Source organism: Morus notabilis, unplaced genomic scaffold (assembly GCF_000414095.1).
Source record: "Morus notabilis unplaced genomic scaffold, ASM41409v2 Scaffold857, whole genome shotgun sequence".
Classification (NCBI taxonomy): Eukaryota; Viridiplantae; Streptophyta; class Magnoliopsida; order Rosales; family Moraceae; genus Morus; species Morus notabilis.
This window is the reverse complement of record NW_010356843.1, coordinates 97,940-122,640: the sequence shown is the minus strand read 5'-3', so window position 1 is coordinate 122,640 and position 24,701 is coordinate 97,940. Positions and strand designations below refer to the sequence as shown.

At 37.2% G+C, this 24,701-nt stretch overlaps 1 protein-coding gene across 1 annotated transcript; it reads right to left on the bottom strand.

The window, feature by feature from the left end:
• Window positions 1–1,725: 1,725 nt before the first annotated feature.
• LOC21388062 (probable serine/threonine protein kinase IREH1) lies at window positions 1,726–22,097 on the bottom strand. Its single transcript, XM_010088719.2, has 18 exons — window positions 21,041–22,097; window positions 11,540–11,604; window positions 11,216–11,398; window positions 9,739–11,118; window positions 8,182–8,354; window positions 7,739–7,985; window positions 7,233–7,325; window positions 7,010–7,150; window positions 6,824–6,916; window positions 5,478–5,682; window positions 5,155–5,240; window positions 4,210–4,298; window positions 3,333–3,384; window positions 3,181–3,237; window positions 2,921–3,094; window positions 2,733–2,810; window positions 2,256–2,449; window positions 1,726–2,146 (listed from the first exon to the last, which is right to left on the bottom strand). The coding sequence occupies exons 1-17, from the start codon at window positions 21,792–21,794 to the stop codon at window positions 2,372–2,374; spliced, it is 3,948 nt and encodes a 1,315-aa protein (XP_010087021.2). The 5' UTR covers window positions 21,795–22,097; the 3' UTR covers window positions 1,726–2,146; window positions 2,256–2,371.
• Between the last annotated feature and the right edge of the window lie 2,604 nt (window positions 22,098–24,701).

Genomic DNA, 24,701 nt, shown 5'->3' with positions numbered 1-24,701 from the left:
GCTGAAACTAAGCGTTTAAAACATGCAGTTGTCATGAAATATTTTATCTCTATTTTTATCTTTAACTTTTTTTATTTTTCACTTACTTGTACTTATTCTTTTCTCTTACTTCAAACTTAAGAAAAATAGGTTAATTTTTATTTCCATTTATGCCCTTCACATTTTGTACTTTTACTTACTTGTTATCTACTCTTTTATTTTGCTTAGAGTTTAAAGGAAAAAAAGGCGTCTTAAAGCATACAATTTTTTTTTTATGCCCCTCGCCTTTTCTACTTTTCACTTACTTGTTATCTACTATTTTTTCTTACTTCGAGTTTCAAAAAAAAAAAAAAAAAAAAAAAAAAAAAAAAAAAAAAATAATTTTTTTTTTTTTTTAAAAAAAAAAAAAAAAAAAAAAAAAAAAAAAAAAACAATTAATTTTTGTTTCTATTTATGTCTTTCACCTTTTGTATTTTTTTTTTACTTATTATCTACTCTTTTCTCTTACTTAGACTTCAAAGAAAAACGGTCTAATTTGTGTTTCTATTTATACTCATCATCTTTTGTATATTTATGCCTTTTACCTTTACTTACTTTTTATCTACTATTTCCTCTAACTTACAATTTAAGAAAAATCGGTCTAACTTTGATTTACATTTATGCCCTTCACCTTTTATATTTCTTACTTACTTGTTATTTACACTTTTGTCTTACTTTGAGCTTAAGAAAAAAGTAATTTAATTTTTGTATCTACTTATGCTCTTTACTTGTACTCTTTCCTCTTAAAAGTGGTTTAATTTTGTTTCTATTTTATACTTTTACTTGTTATTTGTTTTCTCTTATTTAGGGTATAATAAAAAATAGTCAAATTAAATAATGTTTATATTATGGTGATAGATTATACTTAGAACTTATTTGTTAGCATCATAAAATTGTTTATCTACTTTTTACTCACTTTTTATCTATTTTCTTTTATTTAGAGCATAATAAAAAATAGTCAAATTAAATAATGTTTATATTATAACGATCTAATTATAGTTAGAACTCATTTGCATCATAAAATTATTTCTCTAATAGAGAATAAATATGATAGTTTAATTGATATCTTATTGCAAGAGGAACGTGCATTGCACGTGCCTTTTTTTTTTGTTTTTTTTTTTACTAGTCATTTGTAATAAACAACGAAACATTTGCAGAAAAAAAAACGAAAATTTAAAAATAAAAACAACGAAACATTTGCAAAAATAAAAATAAAAAAAATAAAAAAAACGAAAATTTAAAAATAAAAACAACGAAACATAAAATTTTTCTCTTTTAAAAATTTGCTCTTTACTATTATTATTTTTTTTTGAGTTAACTCTGCACGTGCAATTATCGTTAGACATACATTAGGCTACGTTCGCCACCACAATTTATTCTCTTTAAATATGCTCTATATAATAAATTTTAAAATTGGTATATGCATATATGAATGTTAAATTTACCATGAAAACAGAAGCAACAACCACAAATATATGTCTAAATAGTTTTTTTTTTCATTAAATAAAGTAAATTATGCATAATTTTATCCATAGACATCTTTACATAATCTACACCAGAAGTCTAGACTCTAATCACTTTTTACCCCCAATATAGTTAACTAAGAAAAATTATTTTATCAACACAACGGCATTAAACTGACTCTCAGTACTCTAAGCATGTCAAAGGAACATCCATTTCAACAGATCAATAGTTGTAATTTGCCACCATGAAGTGGAAAGCTACCTATTTATTTTTTTATTTTTAATGTTTTCCTTTTCTGTTTCTGGAGAGTATAAAGAACCTGCAGGTGTTACACTACGTATAAGATTATTTTTGATCCCGATTTCTCAACCATTTATCTAGCCTCTTTTAAAAAGCTTGGAAATCACCTGACAATAGCTCAACTGTAAGAACAATAAATAAAACACAAGAAATGAGCAAAAAGGGGATGTTCTTCTCTTTACCGTGTAGTACCATGGGAGAAACACTGTTAACCAGCACACAGCGTCACTAATCACTCAACGTACATTTAAACATTCTCAATTACAACAAAAATGGTAAAATTGAGACCCCACGGTGTGGACATGTTACCTAAACGAGGAAAGAGCACATCCCCAACCAGTTTCAGTATCTTCACTTTCAATCTCTGCGAGTGCAAAAACATCAGAAGAGAGTTGCTTAATTCCACAGCATATATACAAATGGAACAAACAAATAAATACAAGTATAACAAACTCAAGTCTTGAGGACCGTACATGTACAGGGTATACAGTTTACAAAAGAAACAGGTGATTAGGCCCATTCAATAGCGCAAAGTGATCCAATGTCAAAAAATACAGTCCCTTGTCTTCACGAAGACAGCATCTCGACATTAGAATTGTTGGGGATGATCATCCTTATAGCCCTTCGAAAGCAGGTCGTAGTTGATGGATGCAAGCTGGGAGAGATTCTGGCCACAAGCAAAAGAAGGGAAACATATGAGAAAGCTGCACAAGGATTTTATGTCAACGAAACAAATAAAGCAAGCAAGTAAATTAAATAACAGTGAATTATTGACTTCATAAGCAACAGGTTAATATTTAACTGTTTGGGGATAATATTGGGGGGGGGGGGGGTGACTTTTACTGTACTTGAAACACATGATAGTTAGAAAGAAACAATCATCTCTCCGAGAAATTGAAAGAGAGACCATAATTAGTACGCACTGAAGCAATATCATTAAAAGGAAATACCTTAAACGAAAAGTTGCTGAAGGAATAATTGACGGATGAGGCTGAATCAAATTCAGCAAGACCTCCACATTCATCCCCCTGTAATTGAATAGTTCCAAAGATCCAACTCAATAACTCCAATTTCATGCTTATTAGAGGCATGTCTAAAAAAACCCTTTGAATGTTAGAAAGCAACTAATTTAAAATACCACTTCATCATGACCAGTGCTCATGCCACTATTGCTGCCACTTAAACTATCAGCATCACTGGAATCATCAAGTTCACTAGGTGGGTAAACATGTTCATCTAAAGTAGTCCATGAAATACGACTTGTGAAGTAACTAGTATCTAGTGGACCATCTGACATCGGAACAAATGCAGCCTGTATAAGAAAGATAGTTAAAATCATGTAGTCGGTCAAAACATGGATAAGCTATCTTTATGATTCTTCAATATCGTATTTCGAACCTTCTGCCTGGCAAGTGTATCCCAGTTGATATCCTTGAAAAATACGTGCCGCTTCACCTGGACAATAAATTTCGAAGCAATCATTTTACATTTATGAAGAAAAAGTGATAAAAAAATATTGAAATAAGAATTCAAAAAGAACAAATTCATACCTCCGATGCTCCTCCAGCTCCAAGTCTCTGGTTAGGGTCTTCTGTCAATAATCTGGAAATTGAACGTATCATCATCTCTTAAAGTTCTTCATATTGAGTATTTAACTAGCTTAGTACAACAATTCCCTTTCACCTCTCTAATATTGCTAGCAAAAAGACATGTACAAACCCCAGTAAATAAAAATAAAAATGTCACAGCCTGTTGTGTTTACAAAATCACTACACGATCACATTTGTGTTAAAAATCTGCAGCAACGTCCATGTGACTCGAATATGTTGCAAGTATGATTTCAACAGTTCACGAACCTCAAAAATCTGGATTAAAACAATTTCATTCTTCTCCGACTAACTCTTAAAAGAATTGCTATGGATTCAGATCAAACAGGTAGGTCTTTAACTTCATATCACATAATAAAAAATTCTACATTCTACATAGGATATAAGTATCAATATTTAAATAGTTGAAAAAATAAATGGAACGATCAAATACAAATTTCAGTGTGATCTCTTTGGGGTACACCATTATCAGATATTATTGCGATAATAACAAGTATCAAAGGATTTAACAATATTTTAGTATGTCAGCATTCAACGGATGAACCTCTTGTGCTTGCTTTCTTTACTTTTAGTTACTGAATTGCATTGTTTTCTATTAATAAAAATGGGACAAAAGATCATTGTAACAAAAATCCATATCACTGGAATTATAATCAACGCATACCTCAGTCATCTAAAAACAATATTCATGATAACAGAAGAGTATTGAGCATAACAGGAGATTGGGAGTGTGGAAGTGTGAAAGACATTCACCATTGGTGCTGAGCGCCATTTATTTTGAACAGAATCTATTTAACAAAAATTGCAAAGCTTCACTTACCTATCAATCAAATCATGTGCTTCTGGACTCATTTCTTCAGGAACTTGAGGCCACGGTATATTACGATTGAGAATATTATCAAATATTGTCTAAAACAAGGAAAAGAAAAGAGTAAGAAGCCATCCATAGAACAAGGGAAAGAAAAGAGTACGAAGCCATCATGGAGTGGAACACAACCACCGTCAATGCAACAACACTATTTGCATGGTTCAACAAGCACTCATTTCAAGTTTGCATTTGTTGTTTCATTTTAAACACATTCTTGTTTCTCATAAAAAGAATAATAATTATGCTATAGGAACACCACAAGACCACAATATAATAGTACCATATAATTAATTTCATATGCAACGAATAATTATTGTCAACGGCTCTGCAGGCAAATACAACGATTTAAGATTTCTATGTGTCTCTCAGCAGAACCAGCAAAGCCAAGAATTCAGCATACCACTACCATTAAAATAAAAACAATCATCGAGGTTTGAGGTAAGTTCATGCCCAATTTTCATCACCTGAAAAAATGAACAGCTAGGCACTAATCATTGCAAGACTAATTTGTTAAGATATGATAGAGGTGCCAGTTTATCCAATTGCAAGAGAAACCTCTCCAACACCCAATAAAACAAATACAGATATACTGAACTAATATAAAGATAAGACATTTCATTCAAGGCCCCAGAAAGACCACAAAGAAAGTGAATTCTAAAGCTGTAAGATAATCTTCAGAAATTTGGCAAAGACAATTGCAGTGTACTAGCATTGGTTTCCTCCCTCTCTCACTCGGAGAAAAAAAAAAAAAAGAAATCTTGTTTTCTGGTACAATAATCCAAGGAAAAGGAATAATACGGGAAGGAGAAAGTTTAAAGAAGTTTAAGAAGAATGGAAGAAAGGGAGTACAACAGCATGCAAAATTAAACCATAAACTCATTCACAATGCAGTATAACCTGAGGATGCTCTGCATTGAAGGGTGGAATTCCAACAAGCAGTTCAAACAAAATGACACCAACTGACCACCAATCAGCAGTTGCACCTGCAGACGTTAATACGAAAAGGTATTGTTCATCATACCAATTCAACAATTGATCAAACACAAATCAGAAGCTATATTTTAAAAGAACAAGAAAAATTCATTGTCATACATAAACTAGTTCCACTTCATAAGCTAATGTTTCTTTTAGGTCATTAGCTATATTTAAATTAATCGAATATTAAGTGACACAACTGATAAAATTTATTGGACCTCAAACTTAGAGAGGGTTATACAAACCATGTCCTGTTCCCAATAGTATCTCTGGTGCCAAATAGTCAGGTGTGCCCACAGCAGAACGCTTCTTTCGCCTTTCTCGCTGATGCTCAGACACAGACAATTCAGGCTCATCTTCTCCCATTAGAGAAGTCCCACTAACTGCTGGCCCAGATAAATCATCAGTACTGTTGATGAGACCAACTTTTGAGAGCCCAAAATCCGTTAACTGCTCAGATAAAAAGATTTCCTTAGCTTGACAAAAAAAAAAAACCTTAAAGATGAATTAAATCCAAAATACTAATAGGTGACAAAAACCCACAATGTCAAATGAATGAAGTGCATTTCAAGTAACATAACCACAAAACTATTAAAAATTATGAATTTACATGAAGGAAAAAGGAAAGCATCTAGATATCATACACATTGAAAGGCAAGTGGACAGGCAGTAAAAATGAGAGAACTCTGGGAATGTAAAGTCGATGGTCAAAAATTAAGAGTAATTATAGATGTTGGAAAATTGTTGAGAGGGATAAAGAGAATGATGTCAACTCAAAATAGCAGCAGGGTGCATGGAGTTGAAGGGTACATAATTATAGAAATCACAATGTTCAGACAGCAGATGTACCAAATAAATAAATAAATAAATATTACAAATTACAAATTAAAGAAAGAAAGAAAGAGAGAATTAATTAATAAAAAAAAGTATTAAAAAGAAAATTATAAGATTGCGTGTATGGACTATGGACTATAAATTCATCTTCTTTTGTTTATTGAAATTTTCATATTTCTCGCTATGAACAGAAAGAATATGAGAAAGGATAAAACAAGATAATAAGATACTAGATGGCAAAGCAAACATGCAGTAACAGAGTGCAAGAGTCACATGAGAAGATCAGGCCACATGTTAAAAAACCAATGAACACAATAGGTTAAAAATGCAATTTCATTCCAGCTGACGGAAAAAAAAGGACAAAATCTTGAAATAAAAGGATATGACCTCAGGCTGAGGAGTGGAAGAAGATTTTTTATGATAATTCGAATTGATAGGCATTAAGCTTGAGTTAGAGATTAATACAGACAAATCAGCAATCTTAAAAGTAAATACATGTGTATACAACAACTTGAGCCATTAAAATCTACTACCAGATGTAGTAGAGGAACTTAATTTTTCCAAGAACTCTCAAAAACCAGCATATAGATGCAAAATCAACTAAACCAATGAGCTTTTAGCACCATAAAATTTGCAACTTTGTGCATCCACAACACAAGGACAGCTAAACATGTAACATACACACATATGCATGCATAGCCGCAGGATGCACACATCTATATACACCTTAAACGTTGAAAAGACTACTTGCACTTACCTTAATATGACCATCATGAGCAATTAATAAATTATCAGGCTTCAGATCACGATGAACTACATGACGTGAATGTAAATATTCTAAAGCAAGCACCTGCCAAAAAAAAAAAAAAAGAACAAACCAGAGATTATGCACTTGCACCAAAGGTAGCAGTAAAAGGTCCCCAGAGTAGAAACAAGAACGTACCACTTCTGCTATATACACACGAGCGACATCTTCCCCTAAGCAACCTAAATTTCTCAGTAACGAATACAAATCCCCTCCATTCAAATACTCCATCACAAGATACAAATTTTCACGACAAGTAAATGAATAGAAGAAGCGAACCTGACAAGCCAATGAGATGTTAGAATCTAGTAACCTTTTTTTTAAGGCAAGGTAAGTCTTTTTGCTAGATAGACCTGCTCACCACAAAAGGATTGCGGACTGAAATCAAGATATCACGTTCTGCTAATATACTTTCAACAGCATTTTTACGGATCATATCAGCCTTTTTAAGAACCTGTTGCAGATACCATGCTCAGTTAATATTTGAGAGCTAGAACAAAGTGAGTGAACTGCTGAACATCATAAAGAATGGATGGGTTGGCTTTAACAGTGAAAGCAGGTAAGTAGTAAAACCATGTAGAGAATTTCTGTAAACCAGCAATTTTATATGCTTCTTTGATGTAATCCAGTACTTACTAGCCTGCTTTTTCAAGTATGAAAGTAAGGGAAGTAGATGCATGATTAAGTGGTGCCTAACAAAAGAAACCTCGGTAGAAAAATAAGACTCTAATTTAACAGTACGAGTAAAAGAAAATACAGGCAAAAGGGAAACGTGAATCACATCAACAGAATAATTAGGGAAGGAAAAAAAATGTAATATATGCTTAATTGGTTTATCGGAAATTACGAAAGAAACAAGATAGAAACCTTTATAGCAAAAAGATCTCCTGTTGTTCTCTTTTTAGCTAAGAAAACCCGTCCGAAAGCCCCACGGCTGATTGGTTTGATAATCTCAAAGTCATCTATGGAGGTACGGTCCCTAGAAGAATGTATAGGACTTGTTCTCAAGCTTCGAACCACGTCATCCTCTAGAGCGGTGTCCTCATCAATTACAGAACTTTCCAAATCAACCTTCTCATCATCTACTAGCTCACAGAGCTGCAGATACTTCTCCCTAGATAGTCAAAAGTCATCAGATTGTATAGATCTAAACAGAGAATGCATCAAAAGTTGCAATCGACACCTTTCAAAAGAAATTCATAGCAAGGAAAACCGACAAACTCTTCAGAAATGAAAAAAAAAAATGATGGTACAAATCACTGTTCAAATAATACTTCTGCAAAATCCAAGGAAAAGGCAGCAACTATCACCTAATCAGCTTCTCAATGCGTGTTCCAAAAGTCTCCACTGTAAGTGCATCAAACTTCCTGCGATCAATTACAACTCTCAAATCTTCAAGACAAGATAGTAGATATGGATTAGTACGATCATCATCCAACGGCGTATTTGCTACACATCGTGCAATATCAGCAAGTTCATTCATCTGCATCACTCAAAAGGGATTTTAGACAAGATCAATAGTGAAACTAGGATAAAACACAGTGGAAAAATCAGACCCTGAGAGCTTGCTAAGGAACTAATGCCAAGTTTTCAAAACATAAAACTATTGATACCCTATACCTGTAATCTTGTTCAATCTTTTGATGTAATAGACAACCCATAGCTTTAAAATTTTAACCTTTACAGTATTCTGACTGTTAACTTCTACAAAAGTAAGGATATATGCTATGGTTATGCATTATTTTGACTTGTTAATTTCCTTATTTTATTTTCTATCTGCGGGATACCTCATCCTGTGTTGTTTTTATTTTTCTTTTTACATGACCATTATATCAATAAAAGGAGCTTTTCGTTGTATAAAGAATATATGCTATGATAACAGCATATTAAATAAACTAAGCATTAGATTTTCCACATTTTGGTTTTAAATACTCCAACTTTAATCCAGATTTTTTGTTTTATTGCAAGTTCAACAAAACTTGATCTTAATGATCTTTGGATGGGCAAGGTGCACGCATAGCTCTACTGCAAAAGACAGAAAATTATTTGGAGATAGGACCTACTATGTTTCAACATTGTTTCTCATCGCTTAAAATTAAAAGACCACATTTAAATGATCATATATTAGGTTCAATTGTTCGCAGGGCAGGTAAATCTAGGAGCCCTTTCCCGGTCCAAAACAAGGGGTTATCCTTAATCATCTGCCTAAGCACCAGCAACCTAATTGAGCGGGCAAAACTAGCTTTTGCACGAAAATATATGTAGTTTGCCTCTCCATGATGTATCTTATACAGTTTCACTTATCAGAAAGTTTAGGGATATATATATATATATGTATACATATATATGTATATGTATGTAACATACATATGCACATATATATATATGAACACTATATTCTAAAACTGTCGGAAAGTATATGCATGTGTGTTATCTAAAACCTGTCAGAAAAAGGAGACGAAATGTGCTTTGGAGAGGCTGAGAGGATGGCCAAGACTCAGCGTTCGTTTGAAGTAAATTCAGAAGTTAAAAGAGAACTTGCAATGTTATGTATACCATGCCAAGATTACTGCTCTCTTCCTCTAGATTAAAAAAATAATAATGACAAAAAATTTAAAAAAAAAAGCCAAATCTAAATATTCTCAAAAGCTTTTAAGATCTCTCTCTCAAAAGTCTAACATGCTGGTTTTGTTTCGTTCTTATATCTCTGTTGAAGGTGGAATCTAGCAAACCTAATGGGGTAAGAAGGTGGGAAATTGCAAACTTAAAATGTTAAGAGAGAGATGGATTACTTGAAAATTGCAGTGCTATTACGCAACTTGGGACGAGAAAACAAAATATCCCCTGAAAGATGAACTAAGAGATACCTGAGGAAGATCATCTTGCTCAGAGTAAGCAACCTTGCCTGCTAAGAGCAAATCAATCTGACTGGTCCTTGGTGTCAACAAAGGAGACCTAGGAGTCAAGCTACCTGCAGATGATGTTGTCATTCCCTGATCAGACTTTGGACCAAAGCGAGTTTTACATGACATCAAAGGTAAACCCTTGAGGTCATCCATAAATACTGAATTATCAGCTTCAGGAAAACAATCAAGCATATCTTCTGAGCCTCTGCGTGACCAATCACTTAGTTTTGGAGAGAAAATGTCAGATTCTTCAGTGACACTGGAATTTGATACTTTTGCGACATCTGGACTTCCTCCTGCTGCATGTTGATTATCCTTTTGTGTCAAGGACTCTATCATCTTTTCAAGGGTTTCAGAAAGTCTGACAAGACGCTCATTGACACTTAGACCCTGTTGGTCACACCGATCAGCAATTGCGCAAATTCTAGAATGATCTTCCACGTTGGAAGTTGGAACCTCTTCCTCGCAAATGCGACAAATTATTGAACTCTCATCAGATATATTCTGCTGATCTCCCCAGTAACCCCAGGACAATTTGTGCTGGTGCTTGGAAGAATGATCGTGAGAATCTTTTGCATGAGATTCATGAGGCTTATGTGCAGTCACATCCACGTCGTAAGTTCCCCTCCTGTTTGACGTCTTCAGATGTTCAACCTTACTATCATTCTGCTCTTTCGGTTGAGCAGCTTCTTTCATGCTTTTTCCACTTGGTGATGGAAATTTCTTCCAAGAAGCCATCCTATCCCTACCGGCCGGTGACTCCAAGTTCTTTGATGTGTCCTCAGCTGGGGGTGTAAGAAAATTTCCAGGCTGGACATCATTGTCTCTCTTCCAGCCAAAACCATGCTGCTCCTGGCTGTAAGATTTCCTAGCTGAAGCTGCTTTTGATGCACTTGCAGCGTTGGAACTTTTCATATCCCTTCCCACACCTGGAGGAATTCTTTTTTCTGCAGAATGCAGAACTCTAGATTGACGAAGCTGAATAAGATTCGTATCCTCAGCTAGTCCACTTTCCTTGTGGAATTGCAACAGTCTGGTACACCTCGTCAGAATGAAGAGCATACGTGTGTGGAGTTGCTTCAGCACACCAGGAGAGAGCTCTTGGCGCCTATCGTCCAAATCCTGAACTATGCTTTCACACTGCAGCCAAAATTCACTAGGTGATGTCACGGCACATCTTCGAGCCAAAACCAGCAAGTCCTCAATAGTTTCTTGCCACTCTGGATGACTATCTGCATTTTTCTCAAGAACTCCCACCAAATCTCCTGCAAATATAGCCAGATCCGAGTTTACTTCTTCCTTCGCTTTGTCAAATTTTGCCCGGATGACGACCAAGATTTCCTACATAAAACCAACGTGTTAGCAAACAAATCAAGCTTACAATAGCTAAAATTAACCATCTGAAAAGGACATAATATATAAACCGAAACTAAAGTACCTCCAAGTTATTTAAGCCTCGAGGCTTGGAAAAGGGGAAAGGCCGTACACCTTTGGAATTCAGTTCATGCGAGAAACTTTTAATGTCAGCAGGAAATCTCTTTCTCGGTGCACTTGTTACGCGGAGTATAGCTTGAAAACGAGGAGACTCAGACTCCTTTGGGTTCTCACAATCATATGCAATCTAGAAAATGAAATGCTCAAGGTTTAGAAAGCATCACGGCAAGGAGTAAAGAAAAATAAGACCGATGATTCTCAAGAAAGAGGGAGAACAATGAAAGACTTAAACGTAGAAAATATATTCTCGAGTCAAAGTAATTAGTACCTCAGGGGTGCAAACATCTGAACTCCTTAATCCCCCAGAAGTGCCCCATGATGATTCATATCTCCCTGTCAAGATTGACTTGGGAGTATTAAATACCATTTTGCTAAAAGTAAACAACACAATTTTGCTAAAAGTAAACAACACAATTTTGCTAGTCACGCCAAGCTATCAAAAAGCCTAAAGTTCAAAAATTAAACAAACCCGCCCAGTGGCAGTGAACCAATGTTACCGTGATATAAATATTGAGCAACGGAAATAATTCTAAATTCTGAAACAAGACCCATTTCATAGTTTACTAAAACATATAATACTGGACAAAGTGACAAAACGTAAGAAAGCATTCAGATCAAATTTCTAAGATGCCCCTTCTACGTCCTGATCATATGCATGTTAATTTTCAGCCTAACAGATTTGCCCTGGCCTGTCTGGATCGTGTGAAATCTAGAGTCCATGCATCTGATAAAATAAACTCACCACCAACACATCTATTAAAAATATAAATTAATAAATATAAACAAAAATTCCTCCCTTAACCAAGCAAGAGGCCATAGGCAGTACATTTTAAATCTTACTCTCCTTTCAAGATTTAATAAATTTTTCATCTTTCATTTTGCTAAGCTTCTATTAGTCACTCGTAGAAAAGGTCCTAGTGCATCTCCAATAAAATGTCATATTAGTGTGCAGGAAAACCACTCTCTAATAAAATGCTACTTTTGGTGCTAAATATGACGTGCTATAGTTGGTGCCAAATTTAGCACCAAAACTAATCTAGCATATGTTAAATTTTAACATTTGATTGCTAATGGTTGATGTATAACTTTTCCATTTAATCATTCCAACATTGTCATTTTCAAATTATTTTAAATTTTTGTTTACAAGGAAATGACTTTTATTGATAAAAAACAATCAATTACAAAAAGGGGGAGGACAAGGTATCCTCATTAATAAGACAAGAACAAAAGCGACAGAATTAACAATCAAAAACCTATCACATCCTTCCAATTTAGAACAATTAAAGAACAAGGAAAACCCTTGAAAGTTTTGTCCGTCGACGCCCATAAGGAAGCTGTAAATTTTGCTTTCTCCTTCTCCTTAAAAATTCTAGCATTTCTTTCCGACCACAAGGCCCAAAAAACTTGACAGAACCATGCTTTTCCACAGTGCTTTCGCCATCTTGTTATTTGAAAATTAAAAGTTAACTTTTACAAGTTCAAAAGTTTGCTAATTATAAAAGATTAATATGCTTAGATTGTATTGTCAATATAATGAATTACCTAACTTTTCTTATTGAGTATGCTTTGATGCTTTTAGTGGAAAAAACATAAGAAAAAAAAGTTTGCTAAATATGACTTGAAATAGCATTCTGCATTGGAGTACAAAATACAATAGCATATCATGTATGCTATTTTCACCATTTTTGAGCTAAATATAGCATTGACATTGGCATTTGCATGGTAGATGGTCTATGATTTGGCAAGTACATAACCAATCTCATGAAAACTAAAAAAAAAAAAAAATGGATGAACTCTAAGTACATTGTTGGAGGTGTCTACATGTTGAAGTTTTCCGATCTTTTTCTTGTTCCCCGAGAAATTGTCACATTTTGTTAGTTTCACAATGTTTGCTTTCCAAAACTTAAGTGTGCAGAAGTTTACACAATTTTTTCCACATATTTGAATTTTAGAGCATGCAGCAGCCATACCCTTACTACTTTCAGACTGTGGTACAAACAAGGAAAATGGAGGCTTTCACTGACAACCAGTAGGGGAAAATTAAAATTTTGAAGAATCACATGGGAAAGAATATCACATGGGAAAGAATAAATGGGAGAAGAATCACATTGTTCGGCACTCATGAACAATTTCATTTCACAAGTGTAAGCTTTTGTTTGTTTCATAGAAACTGTTGGTTCAAACCTTTTTTGCCAGTGTATGAAACAAATTTGAAATTATGTTCAAATATAATTTCAAATTTATGAACCAAATGAGCCATAATAGGTTCCTCTTCACTGAACTCAAGAAGTCTAGATCCTCTAAACCACTCAAGAAAGAAACACAAGTTCATGTCGACATATTAGGGAAAAATAGTCCAAATCGGGTTTGATTAGGATAAATTACTTTGGAAGATTTAGGATATTCAAATCTTTCCTTATCTTCTCCTAGTGATTATCCGGGATTGTTTAGGATTAGGAATTAGGTAATAAAATCTTATTTGAATATTAAATTCAAATCAGTCACTTTATTAGGAGATTATCATTCCTTTTTATTCGGATAAGCCAACTAGCTTGGCTGCCTTTATTTGTATTTTTTCCGTAATATTCAATAAGATAGAAGAGTATTTCTCTTTCAAATCTGTCTTCAGTTCAACCATCAATGCCTTGCAAATCTGAACATTTATACTCCTTTTATTATAATATAAACTGAGAAAACTTTATTAAACATCAACAAATTACAAAATAACTATTCAGGATTGAAGAGAAGTCCATCACCGAGACATAACATAAAAAAACAGAGAAACTAAACTAAAATTACAGAGTCCAAAAAACCCCTTGACTCAGAAAACTACATTAAAAACACCTCTTCTCAAACCATAATGTCTGATAAGCCTTTACTTAGGCAAGTTTTCATTAGGATGCATAAGAGGGTTGGGTGAGGTGGCAATAGTTTGTTATTGTGAAGCAGGGGAGGCTCTAGTTGTTAAGAGGGGAAGTTGTTTGTCACTGGGGCCTTTAGGTTGTCAGGAGGTTAGTTAGATGAATTGAGGGAAATAAAAAGGAAGAAGGTAGCTGCGAGATGGGGAGGGAAGTAACTAGAATTTGCGGGACAAGTCTTGGAGAGTCTCCATGCAGGAGAGAGTGTCCAGTCTCTAGAATTACTGGACTTTACTTGTACTCTTTCTTGAGTTTTCAGATCAATAAAGTTTTTCAATTCAATCTTTTGTTGTTGTTCTTGTAAGAAAAGGCCAGAGTCTATCATTTTGGTACCAGAGCACAAGATCATGGCTATGGCAGGGAAGAAATCAGAGGAGAGATTTGAATCTGTGGAGAAGGAGATTAAGGAGGTTAGGGCGTCCATGGAGAAGGGAATTGGTGAGATGAGAGCTGAGTTGACCCAAAACTTGACCAAAATTTGTCGGTTAATGGAGCAGATGAAGATCTTTTCGGCGCCGGCGCCGGAGAAGACAAGAACACCGGCAATGGAGACGTGCGTAGATCGCGAGATGAACCAGGTCGTGGGTGCATAAGAAGTTAATCGGACTGCAGATCTTGGTTTGGGTACACAGGTTGAAGGTCGTTTGGCTGAACCTAGGGTTTCCAGGGATTGTCGGCGAGCGGCGAAGGGTGACGGCGCAACCGAACGTGACAGCAACGGAGGTGTTCCGACAGGAGATCGGAAGGAGGAGATGAACAATTTCAGGAGGGGTCGGCGTGGCAAGTTCGCAGATGGCGGTTCTCGTGGATTTGACGACGGCGGGGTTTCCTTAGTTGGGGGCCATTTGGAGGAGCTCAGGGGGCTCAGAGGAGCACGATTGGAGTACTCGGCGCTGATTGGGCTGTGCTTCGTAGGCGACAGGTGGACTATCCGATTTTTAATGGCAACGACCCGGACGGCTGGGTCTTTCAAATGGAACAGTTTTTCTACATCAACCGTTGTTCTGAAAGGGAGAAGATAGCTTCTACAAGTATTGCTTTGGAGGAGGAAGCCTTGTCCTGGTTTCAGTGGCAGAATGGAAGAAGGTCGTTTGTCAACTGGGCAGAGTTTAAGGTCGCTCTTTTGCAGCGTTTTCGTTCTTCGCAAGAGGGAAGTCTTTGCGAGAGGTTCTTGGCGATTCGGCAAGAGGGTATGGTGGCTGACTACCGTAGGAAATTTGAGATATCAGCGGCCCTCCCTCCGAGATGTTCTGGGAGAGATTTTGGAAGGACTTTTTGTTAATGGTTTGAAGGCAGAAGTTAGAGCTGAATTACGACTATTGAAACTAGTGGGTTTAGGCGAAATTATGGCAATTGCTCAGCGAATAGAGGAAAAGAATGAGTTGCTTCATCGAGAGATTGGGGGATCGAAGTTTTTGAGGACTCAATCTTTTGGGGAGACGAGGAACGAGTTTTCAGAATGTCTCAACCAAGAACTGTGGCTGGAATGGAGCGACAACCAAGAACTTTCGTTGGAATGGAGAAGGTGGCGACTAAAAAAAAAGATTTTCCATTTCGAAAATTGTCATATTCTGAGTTACAAGAAAAGAGAGATAAATGGTTGTGTTTTCGGTGTGATGAGAAATTCACGGTGGGACATCGTTGTAAGAAGAAGGAACTAAGGATTATGCTTGTTAGCGATGAGGAGGAGGAGGAGGAGGAATTGGAGGAGAGAGAAATTGACCAGAAATGGGTTGATCCAATAGAAGTGCAGCCTAAGGTGATTGAGTTGTCTTTAAACTCGGTTCTGGGGCTATCTACTCCAAAACCATGAAGCTTAGGGGGACGATTGCTCAGCATGAGGTAATTGTTTTAATTGATTCCGGTGCAACTCACAATTTCATTTCCTTGAGGATGGTTGAAAAATTGTCTATTCCTATTATTCTACCACTGGTTTTGCAATACAAGTTGGAACGGGGGAATCGGTTAGAGGGAAAGGCTTGTGTAAGGAGGTGGTACTGAGTTTGCCAAATTTGACTATCATAGAGAATTTCTTACCATTGGAATTAGTAGGAATTGACGTAATTTTGGGGATGCAATGGTTGGAGACATTAGGTGGCATGCATGTTAATTGGAAATCTCAAGTGATGAAGTTTAAGGTCAGAGGAGAAGGTGTCACGTTGCGGGGTGATACGAGTCTTTCTAAGACAATGGTTTCTCTTAAAGCTACGGTGAGAACCATCAAACATGAGGGACATGGTAGTCTAAATGTTGAGGAAAATGACAACACAGGCCAACAAGACCATGGGCAGATTCAAGCGCTTTTACGGCAGCATTCCGATGTTTTAAACATGTCAGTTGGGTTGCCTCCTCATCGCGTACGATGATCGCATCATTCTTAAGGATGGAACAGTCCCTATTAGTGTCCGGCCTTACAAATATCCCCATTTTCAGAAGAATGCAATAGAGAAGTTGGTTCGGGAGATGTTTGGTTGCCGGAATCATTCAGCCAAGCACGAGTCCATTTTCAAGTCCTGTGCTTCTTGTTAAAAAGAAAGATGGGAGTTGGAGATTTTGCGTTGATTATCAGGCTCTTAACAAGGCTACGGTACCCAATAAATTTCCTATACTGGTGATAGAAGAACTTTTGAATGAATTGTGTGGAGCCGCAATCTTTACTAAATTGGACTTGAAATCCGGTTATCATCAAATTCGCATGTGTGATGAAGATGTTCCAAAGACCGCTTTTTGCACTCCGGAAGGCCATTATGAATTTCTAGTCATGCCTTTCGTGTTGACAAATGCCCTGGCTACTTTCCAATCTTTGATGAATGAGGTCTTAAAACCATTCTTACGGAAGTTTGTGTTGGTGTTTTTCGATGATATCTTGATTTACAACACTTCTTGGGAGACACATTTGGCACACTTAGATGCGGTTCTCTTGGTTTTAGAGGCAAACCACTTATATGTAAACCAGAAGAAGTGTGCTCAAGAACGCTATTGTTTCTAAGGAGGGTGTTTTGGCCAACACTAGTAAGATTCAAGCGATGTTGGATTGGCCTCTTCCTCGGTCAATCAAGGAGTTGCGGGGACTTTTGGGTCTTACTGGGTATTATCGTCGTTTTGTGGCTGGATATGGCCGAATTTCTTGGCCGTTAATGCAACAACTGAAGAAGGATTGTTTTTGTTGAACGGCCGATGACGACGCCGTCTTTCAACAATTGAAGCAAGCAATGACAGAGGTACCCGTGCATGCTTTACCGGATTTTACTCAGCCTTTTGTGGTGGAGTTGGATGCATCGAGGCATGGGGCTGGTGCTATTTTGAGGCAGCAGCAGCGTCCAATTGCTTATTTTAGTCAGGTCCTTTCGGCACACGCTTGAGCAAAATCGGTTTATGAGCGGGAATTAATGGTCATTGTTTTGGCTATCCAAAAGTGGAGGCATTATCTTCTTGGTCGACGTTTCATTGTGCGGACAGATCAAAGGAGCTTGAGGTTCTTACTTGAGCAACGATTAGTAAGTGCGGAACATCAAAAGTGGTTATGCAAGTTGTTGGAGTATGATTTTGATATTCAATATAAGCCGAGCACTGAGAACAAGGCTGAGGATGCTCTTTCGCGATAGCATATGGGACTCGAATTGATGGCCTTGTCTTCTCCAGTGGTCCTTGATGTGGCGGATTTACATCAACAAGTGTTAGCTGAGCCAAAGTTGGCCAAGATTAGGACTGCTTTACTTCAAGGAGTATAGTTTGCAGCGAGACCAACTACTTTGCAATGGGCGGTTGGTGATTCCTACGCATTCTCCTCTTGTTTCCTCCTTGTTGCATGAATTCCATGGTACTAAAATTGGTGGACATTCAGGGGTACTCAAAACTTAAAAGAGGTTGGCTTCAGAATTTTATTGGGAGTGAATGCGTCAGGATGTGGAATCTTTTGTGGCTATCTGTGTTGTGTGTCAACAAAATAAGTCTTACACTTTGTCTCCGTAAGCTTGTTGCAGCCTATTCCAATTCCCCATAGGGTTTGGGAGGACATCTCAATGGATTTTATTGAGGGCTTGCCTAGATCAGAGGGGTGTGATTCAATTTTGGCGGTTGTTGATCGCTTAAGCAAGTATGCGTATTTTCTGGGTCTCAAACATCCTTTCACTGCTAAGTCAGGGGCTGCCTTCTTTGTTAAGGAGATTATCCGGCTTCATGGGTTTCCGAGGAGTACAATTTCTGATCGGGACAAGATTTTCTTAAGTCACTTTTGGAGTGAACTGTTCAAGTTGCAAGGAACTTCTTTGTGCCGAAGTACAACCTATCATCCACAACCGGATGGTCAAACCGAAGTTATTAATAGATGTTCGGAGGCTTACTTGCGTTGTTTTGTTTTGGAGAAACCCCGAAAGTGGTTTTCTCATCTTCCATGGGTTGAGTTTTGGTATAATACTAGCTTTCATGTTTCAGCGGGTATGACGCCTTTTAAGGCCTTATATGGCCGCGACTCTCCTCTATTGGTTCCTTATGAGGTTGCTTCAACAGCAAGTTCAGTGTTGGATCAGCAATTACAGGATCACAATGCTCTCTTGGCTGAGTTGAAAGACCTCTTGGTTCATGCTCAACAATCTATGAAAGCGGCCGCCAATAAGAAGCATCATTTGGTTTTCTTAAAGTTGCAGCCTTATCGCCATCGCTCATTAGCATGGGTTGTCAATGAGAAACTTGCTCCTTGGTACTATGGTCTTTTAAGGTGCTTGTCGTGTTGGTCAGGTGGCTTACCATTTGCAATTACCTGTTGATGCCAAAATCCACCCTATTTTTCATGTTTCTCAGTTAAAACGGGCGATTGGCGCTTCGGTGACATCCCAATCTTTGCCCCCAGTCCTTTCCGAAGATTTGACGTTGCAGGCGGAACTGGAGAAGGTTTTAGACACTCGTTATTCTCCTACTACGGGTCAGTTGGAGGTCCTTCTCAAGTGGCGCCATTTACCGGTTTTCGAGGCTTCTTGGGAGTTGTTTGATGTTATACAGCAACAATTTCTGGATTTTCACCTTGAGGACAAGTTGACTTTTTTGAGGGGCGGTGTAATTGATAAGCCTTTACTTAGGCAAGTTTTCATTAGGAGGAATAAGAGGGTTGGGTGAGGTGGCAATAGTTTGTTATTGTGAAAAGGGGGAGGCTCTGGTTGTTAGGAGGGGCAGTTGTTAGTTACTGGGGACTTTAGGTTGTTAGGAGTTTAGTTAGAGGAATTGAGGGAAATAAAAAGGAAGAAGGTAGCTAAGAGATGGGGAGGGAAGTAACTAGAATTTGTGTGGGACAAGTCTTGGAGAGTCTCCACGCAGGGGAGAGTATGAATTGAGGGAAATAAAAAGGAAGAAGGTAGCTAAGAGATGGGGAGGGAAGTAACTAGAATTTGTGTGGGACAAGTCTTGGAGAGTCTCCACGCAGGGGAGAGTGTCCAGTCTCTCGAATTACTGGACTTTACTTGTACTCTTTCTTGAAGTTTAATTTAAACATAAAAATCCTATAAAAAAAGAAATTAGATAACCCACATTCTACCACAAGTAAAATCATAGCTTTAAATTATCAGAAAACTCACACTTCAAATACATATTAATTGCCAATTCTCTGGTCAATGGAACCCTAACCAATCACAGAAGAAGATAAGTTATGGAATCATCTTCAAGTTCCTTGCTCATCAGGTCAAATACAATACATTGAGAAACTGTGCATACAGTAAATTCATTTGCATACGACCAGCTAGTGGAACCAACCTAGGGAAGACACTAACTGAAGTTGTTGCATGCAACCGTATGCCATTGCAGTCCAAGCTTACACTATTAGAGGGGAATTGTAGTATTTTTACCAAATGATTACTACACAACCAATAACGCATTTCGCCAGTCAATGCTTCAAGGAAATTACATAGTTAGAAAACGTAGGACTCCCCCTCCCCTAGATAGGAGACTTTGTTTCCATTCATAAATTTTTCTCTTGGTACAACTACTTTTCTCATGTTCACCGTTCCCTTCTTTATATACACTGAGTTTCTTCTATTTATGTAATCGTACTTGTAGAAAAACATATACCAACTTAATGAAGGTCTCCCATTGCTTAATCATCGGTTGCACTTACCCAATGAAAACCATAATTGAATGAGTAATTTTGTTCACCACAACTAAGAATAATCACCTTTTGTTACTTTTCTATGCTGACCTTCCATCCTTGAACTTTTTCATCAACTTGGTTTTACTCAGTTTTTGGAGCTGCTTAAGGAAATCATACTAGTAGAGTAAAATATAAAGTTCTACTACAGTCCTACTACACAATCATCAGCTGCGCCACTAAATTTTAACCAATCACGTACCCATTGACATGGCAACTCCAGAATCTACATATTATTAAATACGGACCAACACAATTTGACCAACTAGATGAAAAGACCAGTAGCGATCAACATTTTTCGAATTGAATAGAAGGCCCGATTCATAACGTTCTGATAGCTTCTGTATTTCCCATTGCTTCTTTCGTTACGTTTTGTTTTCTTTCTTTTTTGTTTCATCGAGGATTTTTCATTCATTATCCTTCGTATTTGATTTTGTCATCAATTGAAAAAAAAAAAAAAAAAAAAAAAATAGCAGTCTGATTTCAAGAAATGCCTATAATCTAGTAGCATAATAGAAACCCTTAAGACTCCAAGCTCAGTACATTTTCACACCCGTACACATCTATTATATGAAGAAAAAAAAACCAAATCACTCCACAAACATCACAAACAACTATTATAAACAATAATCATCCCCAATGCAGAAGCAGCAAAACGCATGAAACAGAAAGCGTTCACCACAAACCAAATAACCAACAAAGGCATTAACAACCGTACCTGCTTCGGACGACGATTCGCCGTTCTGCAGCCGCGAAGGAGGCAGCACATTGGGGCTCTGATCCCTAGACTTTGCGCTCCCAGTCGACATACTATCAGAGTTACTCCCATTATCCGCCCAATTCTTCGACGCGTTCTCCAACGGGCCCATTCTACTATGACTCCCCGCTGCCACTTCCTTCTTCTTCCCCGCACTCGAACCACCACTACCGCCGCTGCTGCCACCACCAGGCCTCGACAAATTACTCGCCCCGAGGGCCGCTGAGCCTTTGTCTCCTCTGAATCCAAAGAAGCTCTCCTGCGGCAACGGCCCCGATCTTGTCTTTATCCGGTTCAACCCGAGCGACGAGGCTAGAATGGGCGAGACCGAGGACGGAGGTTGTGGCGACGGCGGCGATGGCGCATCCTTCGCATCAGCCACCGCAGGCATGGCTGAAGACGACTTGGAGCTGGAGCTTCCGGAGGTGGACTTCAACGGCGAGGAAGGGTGGGACTGAGGAGAGTCCTTCCCCTTGGAATCCTTCTTCTTGGCGGCGCCGCCATCCTTGACCTGTGTCTGGCGACAGGCAACGGCGGCGAATCCCCCTCCGCCGCCGCCGCCGCCGCCGTCTTTGAACTTCTTCTTGTCGGATCTGACGGGAGAGTTGGAGCCGAGGAACGATCGAGGGCTGTTGGAGGAGCCGTCGGGGCTGTTGTTGTTGGAGGAAGAGGAGTCGGACTTCTTGGAGGAGAAGAACCGGCCCTTGAACACCATCGTTGGCTCTCTTCGAGCTTCCTGCCACGCGCGTGCGCGTGGGGGCCACGCGTTCCGCCCGCTAGATGGCTTTAGTAGTCTCCTGGTAGACGCGTAGGACTAACTGGACTGACATTGAAGAGGATGATGATGGTGAAGAGGAGCGGATTTGAGGCCGTGGAGAGACTAGAGACGGAGAAAGTGAATCGAATTTTGTGGCGAGAGAAAGTAAAGTAGAAAAATAAAAGAAAAGGATTTTTTTTTTTCTTTAAGAGTACGGAGAGGAGAGAAAGAAGGGTAGATGGATTCAGAAATGCAAAAGAAATGGAGTTGATGTAAAAAGAAAAGCGGACTGATTTTGAGTTCATGGTAAATAAATATTAAAAATTAAAAAATAATAAAAACTTCTAATAAATAAAATACTAGTAAAATGAAATCTTAAATTTTTTTTTTCCTTTTTTTTTCTTTTTGGGTGAAGAAATCTCAAATTTGTCTTAACATGGAGTAATTTATGTATTAATTTTTAAGAGAAAATAAGAAAAATATTTTGAGATACTTAATCCATTTTTAATCATTAAAGATTAGCTCACTCATTTCTACTCTTTTACAATTAAAATAATAAAAATAGTTAAATTAAACATTTTTAAATTTCTAAAGTTACCTCCAATGGTCCATTGGTAAATTATATAAAATGTCAGTAGTCTATCGTCGCCGGCCAGCCAGAGATTATAACATGACAAATTATGATCTATAACCTGACAGCTTACATCGATCACTGGAGGGTCTCCGCCCATAATCTAACAGGTTATGATCCATAACATGGCTGATTACACCGGAAATAACTTGACAAGTTATGGTCCATAACTTTACAGATTACACAGGCCATCAGCGGGTATCTGGACGGCCGCAAGCAATAACCTGACAGGTTATGATCTATAACCTGATACATTACACAGGCCACCAGCAAGTCTGCGGCCATAAGCTCACCAGTTATGATTCATAATCTGACAGATTACCCCGGCCATAACCTGACAGGTTATGATCCATAACTTAACAGCTTATACCGGCCACCAGTGGGTCTCCGGACATAACCTGATAGGTTATGATCTATAACCTGACAGATTACACTGACCGCCGACCTCTGATCACTAACGTCAGTCATAGTATGATCCATCACGTTATGCCCATGTGGATATTTTAGTCTTTTCAATTTGTGATTAAAATATCTCATACAAACGAAAGGGGTAGAGTTTTTTAAAAGGGTAGAATTAGGAGGTTTGATGATTATGGGGTAAAACATAGAATTCACTAAATTTTTTATTACTGTGTTATTTTTTTAGTTTATTTAATAATAAAAATCTTATTAAGTTAATTAGTTAATACGCAATTAACACCTAACATTTTTATCAGAATCGCCAACTAAATGACAAGGATTCACAAGAAAAAATTAAATCCACACATATTTGAAAAAAGTATATTTTAATGAGAATACTCAGAAAAAAAAAGCTATTTAAAAAAAGTATGTTAAAACAGATTTTTTTTTAAGAGTGCGGAGAGAAAGAAGGGTAGATATATTCAGAAATGCGAGAGAAATGACGTTGATCTAAAAAGAAAAGACGACTGATTTTGAGTTCAAGGTAAACAAACATTAAAAATTAAAAAATAATAATAAATTTTGATAAATAAAATGCTGGTAAAATGAAATCTCAAATTTGTTTTTTTCTTTTTTTTCCTTTCGGGTGAAGAAATCTCAAATTTGTTGTAACATGGAGTAATCTATGTATTAATTTTTTAGAAAAAATAAGGAAAATACCCCTCTAATAGGTACTCAATCCATTTCTAACCAATAAAGATTAGCTCACTGATTTCTACTCTTTTACAATTAAAATAATGAAAATAGTTAAATTAAACAATTTTAAAATTTCAAAGTTACCCCCAATGATCCATTGGTAAATTATATGATATGTCAGCAGTCTCTCGTCGCCGGCCAGCCAGAGATTATAACATTATAAATTATGATCCATAACTTGACAGCTTACTCCGGCCACCAGAGGGTCTCTGGCCATAACCTAACAGGTTCTGATCCATAACTTGGCAGATTATACCGGCCATAACTTGACAGGTTATGGTCCATAACTTAAAAGATTACATAGGCCACCGGCGGGTCTCCGGACGGCCGCCAGCCATCACCTGACCGGTTATGATCTATAACCTCATACATTACACCGGCCACCGGCAGGTCTACGGCCACAACCTAACAGGTTATGATCCATAACGTGACATATTACATCGGCCATAACCTGACAAGTTATGATCCATAACCTGACAGATTATACCGGCCACCAGTGCGTCTCCGGGCATAATCTGACAGGTTATGATCCATAACTTGACAGATTACACCGACCGCCGACCTCCGATCACTGGCGTCAGTCATAGTATGATCCATCACGTTATGCCATAAATATGTGGATATTTTAGTCTTTTCAATTTGTGATAAAAATATCTCATACAAAGTAAAGGGGTAGAGTTTTTTAAAATGGTAGAATTAGGAGGTTTGGTGATTATAGAGTAAAACATGGAATTCTATCAATTTTTTATTACTGTGTTATTTTTTAAATTTATTTAATAATAAAAATATTATTTAGTTAATTAGTTAATACACAATTAACACACACATTTTTATAAGAATCGCCATTAAAATGACGAGGATTCATAGGAAAAAATTAATTGCGGACATATCTGGAAAAAGTATATTTTAATGAGAATACTCAGGAAAAAAAGCTATTTAAAAAAAGTATATTAAAACGGTTTTTTTTTAAGAGTGCGAAGAGAAAGAAGGGTAGATACATTTAGAAATGCGAGAAAAATGGAGTTGATGTAAAAAGAAAAGATGACTGATTTTGAGTTCAAGGTAAACTAACATTAAAA

Bases quoted from the DNA above. Each gene is read 5' to 3' on its own strand.
- LOC21388062 (XM_010088719.2), bottom strand. From the start codon at position 21,794: ATGGTGTTCAAGGGCCGGTTCTTCTCCTCCAAGAAGTCCGACTCCTCT. The intron at 7,151-7,232 runs GTGAGCAGGTCT...TTGGCTTGTCAG, and splicing joins CAGTCCGCAATCCTTTTGTG to GTTCGCTTCTTCTATTCATT. The intron at 3,385-4,209 runs GTAAGTGAAGCT...TTCAATTTCCAG, and splicing joins GCACATGATTTGATTGATAG to ATTATTGACAGAAGACCCTA.